We start from the raw sequence: 21,140 nt of genomic DNA on the forward strand, positions 1-21,140 counted from the left end.
CTTTTTTTGTTTATAGCGCAAAAAGTAAAAATCGCACAGGTGATCAAATACCACCAAACGAAAGCTCTGTTTGTGCAAAAAAAAGGACGTAAATTTTGTTTAGGTTCGGTGTCGCACGACCGTGCAATTGTCAGTTAAAGTCGCACAGTGCCAAATCGCAAAAAGTGGCCCAGAAGTAAGACAGCAAAATCCTCCGGTGGTAAAGTGGTTAAAGGCACAGACTGCAAATGACAATGGCCCTGTAAATTACACAGTATTATATGTTTCAGAAAAATTATGTAAAATAAAAGTTACTGCCCACAGGAACAAAAGTCAAATAACCATTTTGTAGTAGAACCTAAAAAATTCAAAATAATTTCTGATGGTTGCTATGGGCAAGTGCATATTCTTCCTTCTTTCCAGTCTTCAAATATTAGCTCAACTGTGAGTTATATACGTCCTGCTTATATTGTCTTACCTGGGAGAGGTTTAATCCATTAAGTGGATGGCATTGTTCTTCTACTTTCTCCACTGCTCCAGTCCTCTTTTTAAGACGTTCCGCTTCCTGGGCAAGATATAAATCCAGCACTGGGACTCCTCTTGACTTAATATCAACCTCTGTCAGAGAATTTACCATCAGCATGACCCATACAGGTCTCTTTCGTTCCCAGTTTCCTGCTATTGCATTAAATAAGTAGTCCGCATAAAGTCCTTTTCCTCTTTGATCTGGCGTCATCCATGAGGGCAACATGAGTTTAACATATTCCAAATGGCGCTTTAGTCTGCGGTAAATGTCCTTTGGAAGAACACTTTGGAGATTTTCACCCTGAGGCAGCATTTGACAACTGGTCAGAGCAGAAATTGTATACGGGTCTGTCAAATCCAACTCAAAATACACAATATTACTCTGCTGGAAAGCTTTCTTCGAGTTTTCTGGGATAAAATCCCACACCCTTGTGTAAGGGACATGAATAGTGCCAAAAAAGTATGAAGGAGGGTCTCGTTTGATGGTCCAAAGGAAGGAATTCAAATGACTTTGCTGAAGAAAGAAAGAAAAAATACAGAGCTTAACAAGATCATTTTTATTAACACTAATGACGTAATATTATCATTAAACTTTACAGGAAACAGGAAAACTTTATTATAGATGTGTCATCACAATAACATTTTTAAAATCAAGTTTATTGCTATAGCATAATTATGAATGTATTTAAATAAATCCCTATGATTAACATTCACTGTTCTGAATTATTGGATTCCATCTGAAAAGTTCCACTTCCCTGAACTTTGCTCAGTTTATTTCATTGCAAAACAAAACTGACACTCACAATACAGTATTGCAGGTCAGGTGAGAGTTCAGGTTATAAAGGTTTGGTCAGTCAAATTTACAAATAAAGGTCACCTATTTCAGGTGATCTGGCCATGGTTGCACTCCAGCCCATTGCCCTGCACTGCACATGATGCTGAAGGTCTGTCCCCAGCCCAGAGAACTGAAGCCGGCTGGAGCAGAGATAAGGATAGTAATACGTTCTCTTCATTGCCCTACGACTTAAGCATTTAAAGTGCTTGTAAAGGCTGAAGGTTTTTTTTACCTTCATGCATGTTTGGAAGAAGAAAATTGCTGACTATGACCCTAAGAACACCATCCCTATAGTCAATCATGGAAGTGATAACATGATGTTTTGGAGCTGTTTCTCTGCTAAAGGTATAGGCTGACTTTGCTGCACTTAGGGGCCAATACATGGGGCCGTTTTGTAAAATTTTGGATGTGAACCTTCTTCCCTCTGCCGGAAGACGGGTCCTGGATGGGTCTTCCAGTATGACAATGACCCAAAACATACCGCCAAGGTAACAAAGGAGTGGCTCCAGAAGAAGCACATTAAGGTCATGGATCCAGATCTTAATCCTATAGCAAATTTAGGGAGCAAGCTAAAAATTTGAGTTGCCAAGCGACAGCCAAGAAACCTTAAGGATTTAGAGAAGATCTGCAAAGAAGAGTGGACCAAAATCCCTCCTGAGATGTGTGCAAATCTGGTGACCAACCATAAGAAAAATCTTACCTCTATGCTTACCAACACAGTCTTTTCCACCAAGTACTATGTGATAAGCACTTTGGTTTTTTTTTTTACAACACAATGTGTAGAGTGTAGCGGTCAGCACTATGTGTCATAGTGCCCTTTATATTGCTGGTCAGCAGGAGAAAAATATGGCTTAAGCTGTCATCAATGGTATGAAAAAAAGTGGATGGCATTGGTGGTCAGTGAGAAAAAAAAAGTCTGACATTGATAGTCAGGGGGAAGAATTACTGGTGTAAATAGTGGGGACGGAAAAGTGCTCCGATATTGGTGGTCAGGAGGAAGAAATATACCCAGCATCAGTGGTCAATGGGAGGAAAAAAAGCCAGGGTCACTGGTCAGAGGAAGTAAAAATACTGGTGTTAGTTGTTAACAGAAGGAAAGAGTGCGTAAAGTTGGTGGTCAGTGGGAGAGAAAAAAATAGTGAAGGGAAAGTAGAGGACAGTGGTGCTTAATGTGGAGAAAGGGGGGCATTGGTGTTTACTGGGGGAAGAGGGGGGATATTGGTGTTTACTGGAGGGAGAGGAGGGCACTGGTGTTCTGTGGGGGAGTAATCCTAAAAAAAAGAAAACTAATGTAACCACCACATCTAAGGTTTGGTAATCTGTAATATAATATACTTTTAGTTTTGGGTTTAATACTGCTTAAAATTTAAAGCCTACATCCACCTAAAAAAAAAATAAAAAATCAGTACTAGGGACATTATATTTCTTCAACAAGCTATGTCTTTTGTGCTGCTGTGTCCTCCTTTCACTGAAATAGTCTTCCTCTGATGACCCCCCCACCCCACCATGCCATTTTCTGGTGCAGTGGGGTTTACTGGAACTAAGGCCCTATTCACACTTGACAATTTTAAAATCACAGATGGAATTGCCGTGATTGTGCACACAATTCCACATCGTATGGCAATCGGTTCAACAAGCGTACTACAGCGTCTATGAATGAAATACAATCTATGAATGGAGGACGGATGATGATGATGGGTAGGTCAACCCCCTACACTACTAATGAGACAAAGATGGCAAAAAACCTGATAGCAGTTTACACATTCTCATGACAGAAGTTTTTACTAATTACCTGAAAAATATTACCAGCAGCACAAACAATTAGACCCCGTTCAGACAGGGGCGACACGACTTGCTGGGGCGACCTCGGCGTGACTTGCACGGACTTCATATAATTGAAGTCAATGCAAGTCGCCTCCAGGTCGCCCCAAAGTAGTACAGGACCCTTTTTCTAAGTCGGAGCGACTTGTGTCGCTCCTATTAGAACGGGTCCTGTGCTAATCAATGGCAGGCGACCGACCGCGACTTGGTCGCCTGACAAGTCACGCTAGTGTTAATGAGGAGTCTTTAATGAGAAAAGTAGGGTTGCACCGATACTGCTTTATTACCCGCGCGTATGAGTACCAATACTTGTACACAAGTACTCGTTGATGCCAAGTACCAATACCTGATTTGAGCCCATACAAAATGAATAGGCTCAAATCACACTGCAAAGAATTGCATGTGATTTTTTATTATTATTATAATTGTTATACAGGATTTATATAGTGCCAACAGTTTGCACAGTGCTTTACAACATAAGGGCAGACAGTAAGGTTACAATACAATTCAATACAGGAGGAATCAGAGGGCCTGGCTCAAACAAAAATACCATAAAATTTCTGTCCGAATTGCATGCAGTTTCTTGCACCGCTCCTGTGTAAACCCAGGCTGAAGTCACTATGACAAGCCAGGGTTCACACTAGGGTTGCCACCTCATCCCTTTAATCCAGGACACATATTAATTACTAAGGTTCTGAGGACAATATAATGCACATAAGGCACTAAGTGAGTTTAATTACAACCTTAATCAGCCACAGAACCTGTGTAATTAGTATGTGTCCTGATTTAAAAGGATGAGGTGGTAACCCTAGTTTACACAGAAGCAGTGCAGGAAACTGCACGTGATTCAGATCGCACCGCATTCCTGTTCAAATCACATGCCATTCTTTGCAGTGCAGTTTTAGCCCATTCATTTTGTATGGGCTCAAATCGCACCGCAAAGGTATCTAAATACTCATGCAAATGCTTAGTATTGGAACTGATACTGGTCTCGGTGCAACCCTAGACACAAACATGTCCATTCACTATTGATATTCTGGCTTAAATTCAGTTTGCAGTAGGGTTATTCAGCCCAATCACAATAATAGTCAACATCCTAAATTATCGAAATGTAATATAGTAATGAATTGGGGAAGGGGACTCTAGTTTAAAGCACATAACATTTATTCTAAGATACTGCATACCACTTAAGTGGAAGGATTCAGTACCTTTTTCTTTTTTTTTTTTCCGTAGCGTGTGAAGGATTTAGTACCAATTTAGGGAATTAGATAGCAACAGTCAATGAAATCATGAGCTATCCTCCGTCTGACACTAGGATGAGACCTGGCTCTATCAACGCCAATTTTAATTCACTGATAACTATAATCTAACCTTTTATGTTTATATGGAGTCAATCAAGAAACCAGACTTCTCTAGGTTTGAGCAACTGGTCCAGGACCCCCCACACCTCATTTTACACTGTGCTACGCTGTACCCTTATATTAGCCAAATTTGCCTAAATGCCTTCAATATTCCATGCTGACTAAAGCCTCGTACACACTCAACGATTGTTGGCCGACCGATCGGCCGTCTTTTGTCCAGTGTTGTTGTGTTGGTTGAAATGTGCTCTAGACTGCACACAAATTTTATCGGCCAACAAAAACCAACTTCAGAAGTGATGTCATGTGTTGGTTTACTTTCAGTGTCTTTTTTCTTCTCTGAGCATGCCCAGTCTTGCTCAACTGATTTTTGTCTGCCGAAATCTGTACTGACTGACGGAAAATCGGCCGTTATGTTGACGGCCAACAAAAATTTTAAAGCATGCACACCAGATTTTGTTCGGCCGAAAAGTCGCAGTCGGTTGTCGGAAGCATCATACTAACAAGCCGACAATCGGCCAATCGGACGTTGGCCGAAAATTCACGGCCAACAATCGTTGCGTGTGTACGAGGCTTTACTTCACTAATCTGGCCTTCAAGGCTACATTCCAGGCTTTGGTTAACAAATTGTCTCTAAAGGCTCTTTTTCAAATGCACCTCATATAGCTGTATTTAATCACCTGTACCTGAAAGCAATTTCTATCAGCAAATGTTATGTTATGTGCAGTTTCTGTGAATCCTAAAATATTTAAAAAAATATGGGATCGGTGTTACACCTCATACACACGATCAGATAATCGGACAACTTATCGTTCCCATTTTGTTGCACGATACTAGTATTGAATTCAACAATGCGTACTAAACTTATTTTTTTTCATGCGATTCTTGAAAAGCTTCCTGGTTGCGTAGCTACATGTCGGATAGTGCAAAACAAAAACAATGGCAGCCAGGCTTTTTCCGGGTTATTTTCCTGTTTCTGATCATGCGCTGTCTTTGTCTATCGATTTTTAGCGAATGCATACTGTACTGATTAAACATTTGTCGTTCGCTAGGTTATCGTACGACAAAAGTTTTCGTGTTTGTCCCTTCAGATTTTGTTGGATGAAATGTCATGATTGGCTGTCGAAAGCTATGTACTAACGATCAAATTATCGTGCGATTTCTTTCGTACGATTATCTGATCGTGTGTACCTCTTCACCATATTGAGCTTGTTTAAGGTAAGTATACTGGCTGGGCTTCAGGCTAAAATCATAAAGTAGAGAAGAGTCTGACCTCAGGTTTGTTGTTGCTGTCTGTGCCCCAGTTGGGAAATGTTTGTTGTACCAGGCAGCACAGTAATGCCTCGTACACACGCATCGATTATTGGCCGGGAATTTTCGGCCAACGTCCGATCGGCTGATTTTTGGCTTGTTAGTATGATGCTTCCGACAACCGACTCCGACTTTTCGGCCAAATAAAATCTGGTGTGCAGGCTATAAAATTTTTGTTGGCCGTCAACAGAACGGCTGATTTTCCGTCAGTCAGTACAGATTTCAGCAGACAAAAATCTGATGAGCAAGACTGGGCATGCTCAGAGAAGAAAAAACACACGGAAAGTAAACCATCACATGACATCACTTCTGAAGTTGGTTTTTGTTGGCCGAGAAAATTCGTGTGCAGTCTATGCACATTCCAACCAACAAAACACCACTCTGGACAAAAGTCGGATGATCGGTCGGCCGATAATCGCTGCGTGTGTATGAGGCATAACAATAGGTAGGAAGTGAGAATACATATCTTTATAGGATCATATACAGCAGAAAAAGAGGCAGACATAACAAAAAGTCTAACCCTTTCCTACTCTAGTCTAACTAAATAAAACACTACATTTCTCCTTTAAGCACAAATAATTTCCATAATACGAAATTTGAACATTATCTCATCAATGATGTCACCTCCCTGAAGATAGCTGCAGGGAATAATCCATGGAAGAATTATAAACCTATCAGATTTTGATACACATGTACAGGTATTTCAGGCAACTGAACAATTAAATGGATTTAAAATCTCAAAAAAAAAAAAAGGTGGAATCAAGATATTTTGACATTTTTAACTCAGCACACATACACATCAATCTGTAAACACACATAAATAAAATATGCTTGCTAATGAGACCTAGGAAGAAAGCCCATGAGAAATAAGCTATGAAGGTTTGTTAGTTAGTTGGCTACTGTAAACAGTACACAGTGCGCATAAAGCGTAATTTGTATTTATGAGACCTACATATGTACAAAGCCAACAGTATCTCTTCTGTGCCAAAGACTCCACTGCCTGGCCCAAAAGGATTAATCGTGGTAAAAATCCTGTGCTTCATCCTGAAAAACTCTATATAACGGCATGAGAAGTTAGAAGATAGTTTGTGAGCTGGAATTGCTTTACAAGGTAAATCTCTAACATTCCTACTGGAAGAACTAATATTACACCATAACAACATACTTTCCAGTACCTAGAGATGAAGCCATAATGATTACACAATGTGCCTGCCCAGCTGCAGGAATATATGTATAGCTACATACCATCCAAATAGTCTATCTTCAGTATGAAACCCGGCTATTCTGACACTTTAGAGCTTGAGGCATATTGAAGAGAAGCCAACCTAGTCCGATATTCACCTTTGTCCTCAATCCAGTGGCGTTAACTGAGTAGCCCAGCTGGGCACCTTACTGAGTTCTCTTCAGCTTGCGAATGTGCACCCATTCATTCCTATAGGGATCTTCTGTACTCATGGAGGCCCCCAGAGATCCTATGACTTTCCCTATAGCAAAGACTGGGGCTGCAGTGTGCATGCACAGGCTGAGGAGGACCCAGAAGCAGGTCGTATTTTGCCCTGCGGAACATTCTGAAGCTTGTACTAAACAGCTTCCTCTCTCTCCCTCTCTGCATTCTATAATGTTTGAATCCGATTAGTAATAATAATATAATAGAAACTCTTGTCCTTGTGGAGTTTTTCAATCTGCCTAAGGCCCCTTTCACACAGGCGGACCATTCAGATCCGCCTGTCCGTTTTTTTAGCGGATCTGAACGGTCCCCCCATGCATTCCTATGGGGCATCGGATGTCAGCGGAGACATGTCCGCTGACATCCGACCAGATCCGATTCGTCAAATCTGGACGGATGGAAACCCTATTTTCCATCCATCCAGCGGATCGGATCGGATGGCATCGGATGAGAATGGACCGATTTCCCCCATAGAGATCCGATTTCCCCCATAGAGATGCATGGGGAACTGACAGCTGTGTCTCCGCACACAGCACGGAGACACAGCTGTCCTCCTGACTCCGTCCAACGGAGGCTTATGGCCTTAGGCCCCTTTCAGACATATGGTCCGTTCAGTTCATTAGTTCAGTCACGTTTTTTGTCTTCAGTCAACGTCCGTTTTCATCTCAGTTCATATCCGTTTTTCATCCTTTTTTCATCAGTTCTCATCCGTTTTTCATCCGTTTTTCATCCGTTGTCATCTGTTTTTCGTCCGATCCGTTTTTTTGACGGATACAAAATAGGGCATTCATCCGTTCAAAAAAACGGCCATTGACGGAAGCGGATGAAAACGGATGTTAACTGATGATCATCCGTTGTCATCCGTTTTTACATAGAGATGCAGTGATGTTCGTTTTCCATCCATCCACGGATGGATGAAAAACGGACAAACGGACAGCATTTGTGAAAGGGGCCTTAAGCAGTGTGTTAGGCTTCATGTACACTAGAGCTCCTAAACTTTTAATGTTTAGTTGTTTTTTTTTTTTTTGTTTTGTTTTTTTGCCAAAGCTCCTCAACTCCATAAAAGCCTATGTGTCAATGTACAGATAGGCTTTTAGGGTCGTTTAGGAGCTACTGCAGTTAGTGGAGCTTCAACCTTCCTGAACGCGGAAGAATCACATTCAGGGTAGAAACATTTTGACCGCCGGCAGCTACTTTGCAGCGTTTCGCGTTTTCCCACACCCAATGGTCATAATAGGCTATGTGTACATGAAGCCTAACTATGTTTGATGAGACTCCATAGTAAAACTATTAGGAGGCTTCCTGCTTCTTTCCCCCTCTATCTCAAAGGAAACTCTTGTAGCTATAAACAATCTTATGTGCTTTTTTGCACTCTTATAGAGGTTCTCAAACTATATATGTATTACATTCATATTTATGTATTTGTAAAATACTATTGCTTTCTGTATGAACAGATCTGCACAATAGTAATCACTTAGGCTGTCCATAGATGGTTTGGGATCCTTGATTGATCAACTTGGGTGCAACCAGCCTGCCAGATTTACTTGCGGTTATCGCTAGCGGCTATAGCATCATTGTCTCCTCCTGGTGGGTGGTGGGCGGTTTCCCCTGCCACAGCAACACCCCCCCTCCCCCCCCCCCCCCCCCCCCCCACCACCACCTTCGTGTCTGGTATGGATTGGATTGGGGGGAAATCTCACACCAAAAAAAAAGAAAACAAGCCCCCCCCCCTCCAAAATCTATACCAGATCGAGCATGCAGCCTGGCAGGCCAGGAAAGGGGGGACAAGCATGTATCCTCCCTTCTGAACCATACCAGGCCACATGCCGGGGGGGGGGGGTGTAACCTCTAACAAATCATTTTTTCCCCATGTTGATGATGACAAGGGCCTCTTTCCCCCAACCCTTGTCCAGTGGCTGTGGGGGTTGGAATCTGGAAGCCTCCCTGGGGGTCCTCAGGTACCTCCTCCATGTGAATGAATATGGGGTACATAGTACCCCTACACATTCACCAAATAAAGTCAAGTAAAATAAAGACACAATGATTCCGGGGAGTGCCAGCTCCTAACAACCAATGTAAACAACAGATCTAAAAATGGACCGTTGTCTGTGTACAACAGTTGTTCCTTTTTAAAAAAAAAAAGACCTGAGCAGATGCAAGCGGATGACCACAAATTAACATCAGTTAGAAATGAATTGCAGCCCATTTTTAATCTATCAACAGATGGAAGAAAAATGGACAGACAGAATTCCAGTGTGAGAGGGGCTTTAAAAATGCAGTCTGGGATAAGTAAATGTAATCTAAATACAAGAGGTATGTGTTAGGGCTGAATGATAGTCGATGTGATATCGACTATCGTGCTGCGGGCGTGGGTGATAGTCACATCGCTGAAGATACAATAGTAAGGCATAGGCATTAGGCAGGGAGAAGTCGGGACTCGGGATGACTCACAGTGGTTGTAGCAGAACAGAGCCCGACATCCGTCCCACACGTTCAGTCTGCCTGCCTGTAGCTAACCTAGTTCTCCAGCTGATGGTAATATGATCCTAGAGTGAGGAGCTCAGCTCCTCCCTGTAACCAATCAGTGGCTCCCAGCACACTGACACTGAAGAACTGGAAACAAGCTTGTATTGTAACAGTTCAGAGTGAAGAGTCGAGTCAGTTCACTGAGTAGTTCAGTACACCGTCGAATGCGTGGGACTGAACGGATGTCATGTCAGGCTGTGTTCTTCTACCTCCTGCCACCACTGTGAGTCCTGACTGTGCCTAATCCACACTGACTGTCAATCCCTACAATAACATTAACCCTGGCCTGCCCAATCTGCAATTACAATCAGAAGAAGGCTCCGCTGCTGCAATACTTCCATGATTTCCTCTCAATATCGCAATATATATCGTTGAAGAAAAAAATATCACAATGTACTTTTTTTCCAATATCGTGCAGCCCTAGTATGTGTATTCATACTTGAATCTTGGTGTCCTTTGTATATAGCTTTCAGATCTGTGTAGAAGATTAGTGTGAAACTTTGCCTCTGTGCAGGAGCTACCTATAAGCAAGACCAGTTCACTGTTGTGTTCCCTCCTTGTGAATGAGTAAGCTTGTAAAAAGCTGCAAAAACACTTGAAAAAAAGCCTGAAAAACATCGGTAAATCGCTACACTTAGGTGTGAATGCAGCCTTGGCTTGGATTGGGCCAGAACAGCATCAAGGAATTTTATCTTCTCTCCTCTACTGCATAAACACATAACTACCTGGGAAATGCAAGCATGCGTGTTTACGTCACAATCATTTTAAACAACATGTGCCCTTGTCAAACCATCATCTGATGTCTATGACTAAGTTTAGGTATACCTAGATTCAGGGTTAGAGTTAGGGTATTAAAAGCCCTTTGAATTTTATACAATGCAGCCTAAAAAAACATATGGATCGAGGGACTTTGACAACTAAGGATTTGATTGCTGGGTCAATTTACTTGATTGTGCTTTAACCACTGAAAAAGTCCAAAGCCTCAACAGAAACGGTGGGAAAGGTTAATGAGGTCAACCAAAACAAAGTAGATCCATGTGGGTATAGTCTGAGTAGAGACTAGAATAAAAAAGTTATGGAAATGTAATGGGATAATCATAGAAAATAAAAGTGACTTTAAAGTTGATGTTTGATGTTGGCAAATGGAGAATGTGTTTTTTTGTTTTGTGAATATTTTACAATTGACATTGTCCAAGCCATAAAACCTTCCTAGCTTTTGTCCATGTCTTTATCAACATGTTTTCACATAATAGGCTGAAGAGTTCAATAGCAACATACAGAGGTAGATTAACTAAAACCGGAGAGTGCAAAGTCTGGAGCAGCTGTGCATAGAAATCAGCTTCCAGGTTTTTTGTCAAAGCTGAATTGAACAAGTTGAAGTTAGAAGCTGATTATTTATCATGCACAGCTGCACCACATTTTGCACTCTCCAGTTTTAATAAATCAACCCCACACAGTATCAAAGGTCTCTATTTTTCTAAACAAAAAAAGGCTTTGATTTAAAGGAAACGTGTGGGATATCCAAGTAATACACATACATATTCACCTATATGGCTGCACCATTGGTCTGATGATGCAGCTGTCCCCCACTGGCTCTTGGTCCAAGGACTGAGCGATAATTTGACTGCTGATTGCTCAGTTCTCGTCTTCACTGAGCAGAGTGGTGACTATAAGCATATTTTTGGTAAAAAAAAAAAAAATCACAATAAGCGTATTTTGATTGGTTTGCGCAAAAGTTATCGCGTCTACAAACTAGGGGAAAGATTTATGTAATTTTTTACTTTTTTATTTTTTACTAGTAATGGCGGTGATCTCGGACTGCGACATTGCTGACAGTTTTGACACTTTCGGGGGGACCAGTGACATTACTACAGTAATCAGTGCTAAAAATATGCATTGTTACTGAAATAATGACACTGGCAGGGAAGGGGTTAACCCAGTGTTGATCAAAGTGTTAAGTGTGAGCCTAGTTAGAGTTTTCAAACTGTGGGGGGAGGACTTGTGAAATGACCACCTATATAGGAGGATGACAGGCACTCTGTGATCATTTCAGAGAGAACAACTGTCTGCTGTGTTTACAACAGCTGATCATTCTCTCTCAGTGGGGAGCGATCGCGGGTGCCCGGCAGCTATCGTTGCCGCCGGTCCCATGGATTGGCATCCCTGCTGCCTAGTGGGGGCGGGCACGCGCTCGCCCCCAGGACCCCTTCCGTGAACCAACGTACCCATACGTCGATTTGTGCAGCCGAGTCAGCCTGCCGCAGTATATCTGCGGAGGGCGGTCGGCAAGCGGTTAAATCCTAGTCAGCAAGAAGGAGTCTGCATTATATACTAATCTTTAGAGTAAGGGAAAAGCAAGCATTGCAGTTGATTTACTAAAGGCAAATAGGCTGTTCACTTAGCAACAGAAGTTGCACTGCACAAGGACATTGTCCCAAGTAAATGTAGTGAAATTTCACTTTGCAAAAAAAAAAAAAACAGCATTTTTGCTTTCTTGTGATTGGATGATGGTAGTCTGTAGAGCTTCACCTCTTTTACTAAGCTCTGGGGATAATTCCATTGCAAAGTAGAACTTCCCTTGTAAATTGAACAGTCCATTTGCCTTTAGTAAATCAGCTCTTGTGTGTCAAGTCTGCAGCCCCCAAAATGACTAATGGTATTATTTGTCAGGTGCAATTTAGTCTTTCTATAGTAGAATTTACAGCAGATAATTCATAATATCCCTTTAATGGAATGTCTAAGGCCCCTTTCACACGGGCTTTCCGATCCGATCTGCCTGTCAGTTTTTCAGGTGGACCGGATCGGATGCTCTATGTAGCCCTATGGAGCAGCGGATGTCAGCGGAGACATCTCCACTGATACCCGCTGCTATCCGATCCGATCCTGTCCGTGAAATCCGGACGGATGGAAACCCTATTTTCCATCCGTCTGGAGGATCGGATCAGATGGGATCGGATGAGAATGGACAGGCGGTCCGTTCCCATCTGATTTCCCCATAGAGGACAGCTGGGATCTGACAGCTCTGTCTCTGCATACAGAGCGGAGACAGAGCTTTCATCCGCTTGCTCAGCGGGGATCGGTGGATCAATCCCCCGCTGATCAGAACGGACTCCATTGGGCGCACCGACCGCATGAAAGGGGCCTAAGAGGTTGTCACATAAATGATTGCAGATGTCTATGAAATACAATCTTTGGTGATTAGTGTATGTACAATGACTCTGGTGTATGTCTACCATAGGGGCCCTTTCACATGGGCCTTCCGATCAGGTCCGCCTGTCAGTTTTTCAGGCGGATGTGATCTGACCCTCCATTCACCCCTATGGAGCGGTGACATGTCTGCTGACACCCGCCATTATCCGATCCAAACCTGCCCGCCAAATCCAGATGGATGGTGACCCTATTTTCTATCCGTCTGGAGGATCGGATCGGTTGAAAACAGACAGGCGGCTTGTTTTCATCTGATGTCCCCATAGAGCGCGGGACTCTGACAGGTCTATCCATGCACAGTGAGCGGAGACAGACCTGTCATCCGCCTGCTCAGCGGATCGATCCCCCGCTGAGCAAAATGGAGTCCGCCGAGCGGACCGCTTGTGTGCAAGGACCCTAAGAGTGCTGTGCTCACCAAGTTTGCTGGCAACATAGTTGGAGAGGTGATGTTTATTCCAGAGCATCGAGGCCCAATTTTTAAACCTACTAACAGTGTTTTTTGGCCTGAAGAGCATTCTATTGTCCTGAAAAAGTGGGGTTTCCATTTTCTTTAAAATGGTATTTATTATAACAAATAGAAATATAGAACCCACTGGCTGCTCCTAAATAAAGGAAAAGATATTTTTGATTGGACTGTATTGATACATTTAGTTTGCCAAACGTGTTAGGCTCCATTCACACTACCGCGACTAGTCGCGGTCCATTGAATAGCACAGGACCCGTTCTAATAGGAGTGACACAAGTCGCTCCGACTTAGAAAAAGGGTCCTGTACTACTTCGGGGCAACCTCGAAACGACTTGCATAGATGATGCAAGTCCGTGCAAGTCGTGCCGAAGTCGCGGTGCACGGGACTTCACAGGTCGCCTCTGAAGTCGTGCAGAAGTTGTGCCGCTTCAGTGTGAATGCGGTGCTATACATTTCAACTACAAAAAATGTTTGCATTTATATATTTCTAAAAGTGTGTTTGTTTTGTGTTTAGGATAACAAACAACTATTTAAATTCCTGCTATGATAATACATAGAACATTTTGTATTTTTTTGTAGTACACTGCCTATAATTGCACTGTGGCCCTAATGAAAGGATTACAAAACAACCAATGGCTACTTAGTAATTACCTGGTAAAATTAAACTATGAGCATGCACAGTAAAACAGCATTCATGTTCCATATTACTGGCTAATCTCAATTACCATATGGTCCCAATCTGCACTGTTTACATACCAGGTGTAACTAATATAGGATTGGTATGCCATGCACAGAAGAGAAGCTCAAGGGTTTGGTTAAAGTTTTTCTAGGGTCAAAGTAAATTATACTAAAATGTCTATTTGAACTCATTTCCATTCCTGGATTTAGCCGGCTGTTGGCAATAAGAGGTTTATTTGATTTTGTTTAGTCATTATATTAATGTTAGTTGATGTCTTTTATGTAGCATGCTGCTAGAAGAAGAGCCATTTTCCAATGTTCTTATAAACATTTCATGTTATAGTATTACTTAAATAAAAAGCTGCTATTTAAGCCCCAATCCACTGTTTACAGAATTCAGCAAATTGGTAATCCAGAGAATTTTTTACTAACTACATTTATATTAGCTAATATTCCAATAGTACAGTATGTCCTAGAAATGTTTTTGTTCAGTGCAAATTGTGTTGTCTTAGAATAAAACCAATAAGATCAAGGTGAGTTGGATTAAGTCCCAAACCACATATATGCGATACGGGAACCAGTGCCATTCCGATGCAGGTTCCCGCATTGCATGTCACCTGTCGGCGGTTCACACTGACATCTGTGAACCGCTGCTGGTGTCTATACAAAGTTAATGACAACCCCAGATCAGTTCTGAGATCGCAGTGCGAACTGCCAAATGGTGCAGGAATCGAATCGCACCCATGTGATCCGATTCCAGTGCAGAGCTAAAAAAAAGGGTCCTGCACCATTTTGGTTCAAATGCGATGCAAATTCAGCAATGCAATCTGTGTGGCTGAATTTGCTTCGCACAGACGTCGCATGTGATCTGCACAGCAGTGAGCTGCAAACCACATGCGATTAACATCACACCAGTATAAACCCAGCCTAAAGGAGCCAAAATCAAGAGCAAAAATGTATTATATTGCAGTTTACCAGACCAGAGAGGTGGTGGCTGCATTTGTTTTCTTTATTTTGTCCAGGTTTTATTCTTCAGGCCCCTTTCACACTTGTGCGACATGAAAGTGATGCGATTTTGACGCGACTTTGATGTGACTTGAAGCAATGCCTGTGTAATCCTCAGGTCTATGGGCCTCAAGTCGCATCAAAGTCGGACCAAAGAAGTGCAAGGACTACTTTGAAGTTGCTGTGACTTGACGTCACACAGATATGAATTATATTCATTGGAAATCATGGGGTAAGACTTGGCAAGCGACAGGACAAGTCCCACAAGTGTGAAAGGGGATCATACTGCCATCTGGTAATCCAGCTAGCAACACACTTCTTGTCCTAGAGTGACAAAGCTCACTTATTTCTATGTATGTATATCTATGGCGGAGAAGTATTATTCCCCCTAGAACAGGAAGTGGTTAAAAATTTCAAAACACTTTCTCCTCTTCTCATCTCTACAAAATGGGGGGGGGGGTCTAGGTTGGGTAGGGCTGATGGGCACTAGGTTTTCATCTCACTGCAGGAAGTTACAGGCTCACTGGATTTCCAACAGGATACATTCAACGTGTTCTTTTGCACATGTTGAACATTGATGAGAATTTAAAGGCATTAAAGAGAACAAAAAGAAGCCAAAAACTGAAGTTCAGGCGTAGGAAATACTTAAAACCCCTTGAAGTTTTTGGTTTTGTTGCTGTATTCCTGTAGGAGTTCCCCTTACTTCTTGCTACAACAGGAAGTGAGAGGTAATCTCTCTAAACCAAGGGGAAATCTTCAGAATTATCATTGGGCGTCCCAATTGGAAGATTTTTCCTGACCTCCTGTTCTGGTGACAACTGTAAAATGTTGGGTTTTTCTCTCTCTTTCTTTGTTGGTGACAACGGATACCAGGACAAATAGAGAGGGGGGAATGTCCCCAACAGGAATACAAACAGCAAATATTATTATTTTACTTTTTTTGCTAGAGATAGCTTAACTGCCTGCCAACTGTTTGGGTACAAGCAGAATCACGTTTGGGGCATGCAAGGGTGCGCCACCTGCCTGACCCGTGCAGCACAAGTTTGAAAGCAAATTTCACCCATTTTGGCTGAAATCAGCTGATCGGCTGTGTCCAATCACACACAGAGTTCTGTGTTTACATAAACACAGAACTCTGTGTGCAGAGGAACAGTGATCTGGCTATTTCTTCTCCCTGAAAAGCAGGGGGAAAAAACAGCAAGATTGCAAAGTAAAAGCAGCATTCATTATACTTGTTGTTAAGCATACAGTTAACCCCTTGATTGCCCCTAGATGTTAACCCCCTCCCAGCCAGTGTCTAGTAAAGTGTCAGTGTACAGTATTATCCCTGATCATTGTATTAGTGTTACTAGCAATGTCAGTGTTAGTTAGTGACCATCCCAGATAGTGTCTGTTAGTGCTAGATTGCCCACCACCCTATCATAGTCCCACTATAAGTCACTGATCACCGCCATTACAGTATAGCGTCTATAGCTGCATAAATGCAGTATATATACCATAGTGTGTAGATGCTATAACTTTTGTGAAACCAATCAATATACACTTACATTGGTAATTATTTATTTATTTATTAGATATTTATTAGATGTATTTTATAACAGAAATGAGAAACGATCTGCTTTTTTTCAAAGGTTTCTGTACTTTTTCATTTATACCGTGAAAAATAAAAAACCCAAATCAAATACCACAAAAAGAAAGCTCTATTTGAGTGAACAAAATGATAAAAATGTATTTGTGTACAGCGTTTCACCACTCAATTGCCAGTTAAAGTAGTGCAGTGCTAAATAGCAAACGATGGCTTAGTCATGGAGGGGGTAAAACGTTCTTGAGCACAAATGTTTAATGATGGTGTATATAAAAGAAAGAACAAACGTCATTTTTCTGTGAGTATACATTCTGAGTCATTAATGCAGTGGTTAAATGGAATTATAGGTTCCTATAATTTTTTAACTGTCCTGGGCAGGACTAGGTGTTTGATATGAAAGCAGGTTCACTTCACCAGGAGTGAAAATTACAACTTTGGTACATCAACCAAACAGATTTATGGATTTTCTCTCCAAGTGGTACAGCTAGCAATACTGCTAAATAATTGCATAGATAGGATCAATTAGTCATCTGCAGATTTGCTATTGTCAGTTTGAGACAACTGATGGACATGCCTCAAGAGATTAACAGTAAAACACTTTGTATCATTTACTAATAACCTTTTACTAACCACCTTTAGGCCCCGTACAGATCTGCCTTTCCGTTTTTCAGGCAGATCTGAACGGATCCCCCCATGCATCTCTATGGGGCATGGGATGTCAGCGGAGACATGTCCGCTGACATCCGATCCGATCCGTCAAATCTGGACGGATGGAAACCCTAGTTTCCATCCGTCCAGCGGATCAGATCGGATGGGATCGGATGAGAACGGACAGACGGTCCGTTCCCATCCGATTCCCCCATAGAGAACAGTGGGACCTGACCGCTCTGTCTTCACACACAGTGCAGAGACACAGCTGCCATCCGCCTGCTCAGTGGGGGATCGGCAGATGGATCCCCCGCTGAGAAAAACGGAGTCCGCTGACGGACTCCCTTGTGTGAAAGGGGCCCGAAAGTTGATCTCCTGGTTTCAGTGAAGTTTAAATAGTTAACCACTTAAGGACCAAGCGTATTTCTGACATTTGTTGTTTACAAGTTAAAATCCGTATTTTTTGCTAGAAAATTACTAAGAACCCCCAAACATTATATATGTGTATATACAGTCAGGTCAATGGGGCCCATGTTCGCCGGTGAGAGGATTTGATGGTTGCACGCCATGATCTGTGATCCCTGTGAGCCTAGCCAATAAGGTAAAAATAATCCTCCCACACTGATATGTACAATTTTGTTTGTTTGTATATTGACTATGGACTGTATAAGATTTTGAGATAGATATATTAACCAAATGTTTTGTCATTACTAGAATGAGCATTACTTGCATACAGTAAATCCTCCTGACGAAGTGGTTCGCCACGAAACATGTTGAGGTTGAGGTAGATAAACCTCGAGTTTTGGAAATCCATCTTCTCTGGATCGCCAAGTAGTCGTATGCTCACCTATTGTATATCGGCTCCAGCACAGCCTTGTGTAGCCTATAGCTTATTGTATGTTCTGTTCTTTATGTGTTTGGATTGGTTTTAATATTTGATATGTAATAAAGAAATGTTATATTTTATATATTCCTGACTACTGACTAAATACTGTACCAGTAAAGTCCCACAAATTTATTTCCCGTTCCCCTCCCCCTCCCCTTTTTTCCCCCTAAAGACCTACTGGGAGGTTGGTCTTCAGGTTACTTCCCACTTTCCTCAGATTGTATTCATTCTTACAAAACAAAGCTCTTTGTGAATGGCTGAGTGGCACTCAGCCCGACCCGATTTTGCTCTAGGAGCGGGACAGGAAGATTCCCGCTGAACAGGCGGATGGCAGCTCCGTCTCCGCTCTGTGAGACGGAGCTGTCAGATCCCCGCTGTCCTCTATGGAGAGATCATCCGATTCTATTCGATCCTCCAGACAGATGGAAAATAGGGTTTCCATCCGTCCGGATTTCACGTACAGGATCAGATCGGATAGCAGCAGGTGTTAGCGGATATGTCTCTGCTGACATCCGCTGCTCCATAGGGCTGCATGGAGCATCCCATCCGGTCCGCCTGAAAAACTGACATCGGATCAGAAAGCCCATGTAAAAGGGGCCTAAGACTGCACACTAGACCTATATATTCACAACCTATTTATAAGACCCTTTTCAAATATCACATCTATTGTTAAGATTATTATCCTAAAGCCGATATATAAAAACTTCAGGAAGATTGCCTTTATAGAAGAATCTGTTGCCTTAAAGCATTTGTAATCCTCACATGACCGGCTGACTCTTTCCTCCTCTCCTCTCCTCCTCCTGGCTGACATCAGTGGAGGATTCCCAGCCCCGCTAGCTTTGCTCTCAGATCGAGAGGAGAGGTGGCAAGTCACGTGAGCGCTGGGCAGCGCTATAAAAAAAGGTATATAGCGGCATATTTTTTACAAAACACATACACTGGGGCACATCATTTACTATAACAGAGGGGATTGTACCACAAACACTAAGTGACTTAACAAGCACTTTAATTGTGAGATTGGTAGAAAAGGGTAGAGTCTTGCAGTGTTAATCTTGCCTAATTAAAATGTAAATGGGAATTACAATAATGGGACAAGGAGATGAAGTTAAGGAAGCAAATGAAGCAGTAATGGTTATGTCTACAGACTTCAGCCTCCTGTGATCACTAGCTGTAGCAAAGGGTCAGGTTGCAGAGAATGAGGTTCTTGGCAGAGCCATGAGAGTTGGGGTAAAATAAACAATTCCAAGTAAGAGCAAGACAAAAAGCAAACAAAAGCCTTGCACACTCCACACAAATTTATCTCAGCCCTGGGATCTCATTAACTACTCATAGACATCACAGGGCAGATGGACATGAAGACACAATTTGACTACTGAAAGATCTCTTTTAATACATTTCTATAAACATAGGGTGGTACACTGGCTTAACCCTGCTGAACAAAGCTAAAGATGTGGCTGGTTCAGCAGGAATCGAGTGAATTTCGAGCTGTGTTTTGCAGGCGGTATTAATCCCAAAAGCAAACATTTATTTTATTGCAGCCTACCAATTCTTAGATATGATGGATACTTTACTTTATTTTTTTTTTCTTTAGGCTTTCATTATTTTATTATCACCTGGTGAACCTGCCAGTAAGTCTGTTGTTTTTCAACAAAACAAGCTGTCCTGCAAATGTAGCAGTTAGAGGATTGAGACAAACCATTTACCACTGACAGGGGTGCTTTTAAGCACTTGCCGAAGGCGCGCTCCCACTCCCGCTCGGTCACGGACCCCCCCCCCCGTGCGTGTGCCCGGCGGACCCGATGTCCGCCAGGCACTCGCGATCGTCCGTGACAGCGGGAGAAAGGCAGGCGGCTAATGTAAACAAGCCGCCTGTCATTCTCCCCTGTGTAGAAACAATGATCATACGGTTCTACTATGTAGGACGGTTGATCATTGTTCCTACACTTCAAGCCACAGCCAATCACAGTTAGAATCACGCCCCTAGGGACACACACCACCCCTCCCTCTCAAATAAAGTTAACCCCTTCACTACCAGTGTCATTTTACAGTAACAGTGCAAATATATAGCACTGATTACTGTAGTAATGTCACTGGTAACCCCAAAAGTGTCAAAAATGTCAGTCAAGGGTCCGATCTGTCCGCCGCAATGTCGCAGTCCCGCAGAAAAAATCACAGATTGCCACCATTACTCGTTAAAAAAAAAACACCAAAAACAACAGAAATCTTTCCCTTAGTTAGTAAACGGAATAACTTTTGCGCAAACCAATCAAAATACGCTTATTGTGATTTTTTTTACCAAAAATATGTAGCAGAAAACAAATTGGCCTAAAATGATAAAAAATTTTGATTTTCATTTTTTTTGAGGGGGGAATTTCATATAAAAAAATGTGAAAAATATTGTTTTTTCAAAATTGTCGCTATTTTTTTGTTTATAGCGCAAAAAGTAAAAATCGCAGAAGTGATCAAATACCACCAAAAGAAAACTCTGTTTGTGGGGAAAAAAGGACGTAAATTTCGTTTGGGTACGGCATTGCATGACCGCGCAATTGTCAGTTAAAGTCGCACAGTGCCGAATCGCAAAAAGTGGCCGAGACGTAAGACAGCAAAATCCTCCGGTGGTAAATTGGTTAACCAACAGGGGAAATTCCTCCATTTACGCTGTTTAGCTTAGATGCAGGAATCTTTTTGATTTCACCACTTACAGGACATTATCTGCAGGACTTTGTATGTTCTCCCTGTGTTAATATGGGTTTTCACCTGGTACTCCAGTTTCCTACTACATTCAGAAGACAGGGTGGTGGGTTTATTGGCTAAAAGGGCCCCAATATGTGTGTACAAATTGGTTATGCACATGTTATCACAT

At 42.1% G+C, this 21,140-nt stretch overlaps 1 protein-coding gene across 1 annotated transcript in view; it reads right to left on the minus strand.

Moving 5' to 3' along the window:
- The window catches only part of TRABD2A (TraB domain containing 2A), a gene marked incomplete at its 5' end in the record, with an annotated part of 160,586 nt that overhangs the window by 129,738 nt on the left and 9,708 nt on the right, over positions 1-21,140 (minus strand). The window contains one exon of the mRNA XM_082261235.1: positions 458-1,018. Coding sequence (XP_082117361.1) covers positions 458-1,018 — 561 coding nt within the window. The remainder of the gene's footprint in view (positions 1-457; positions 1,019-21,140) is intronic.

The sequence above is a fragment of the Pelophylax lessonae genome (genome assembly GCF_965119305.1).
Source record: "Pelophylax lessonae genome assembly, chromosome: 1".
Classification (NCBI taxonomy): Eukaryota; Metazoa; Chordata; class Amphibia; order Anura; family Ranidae; genus Pelophylax; species Pelophylax lessonae.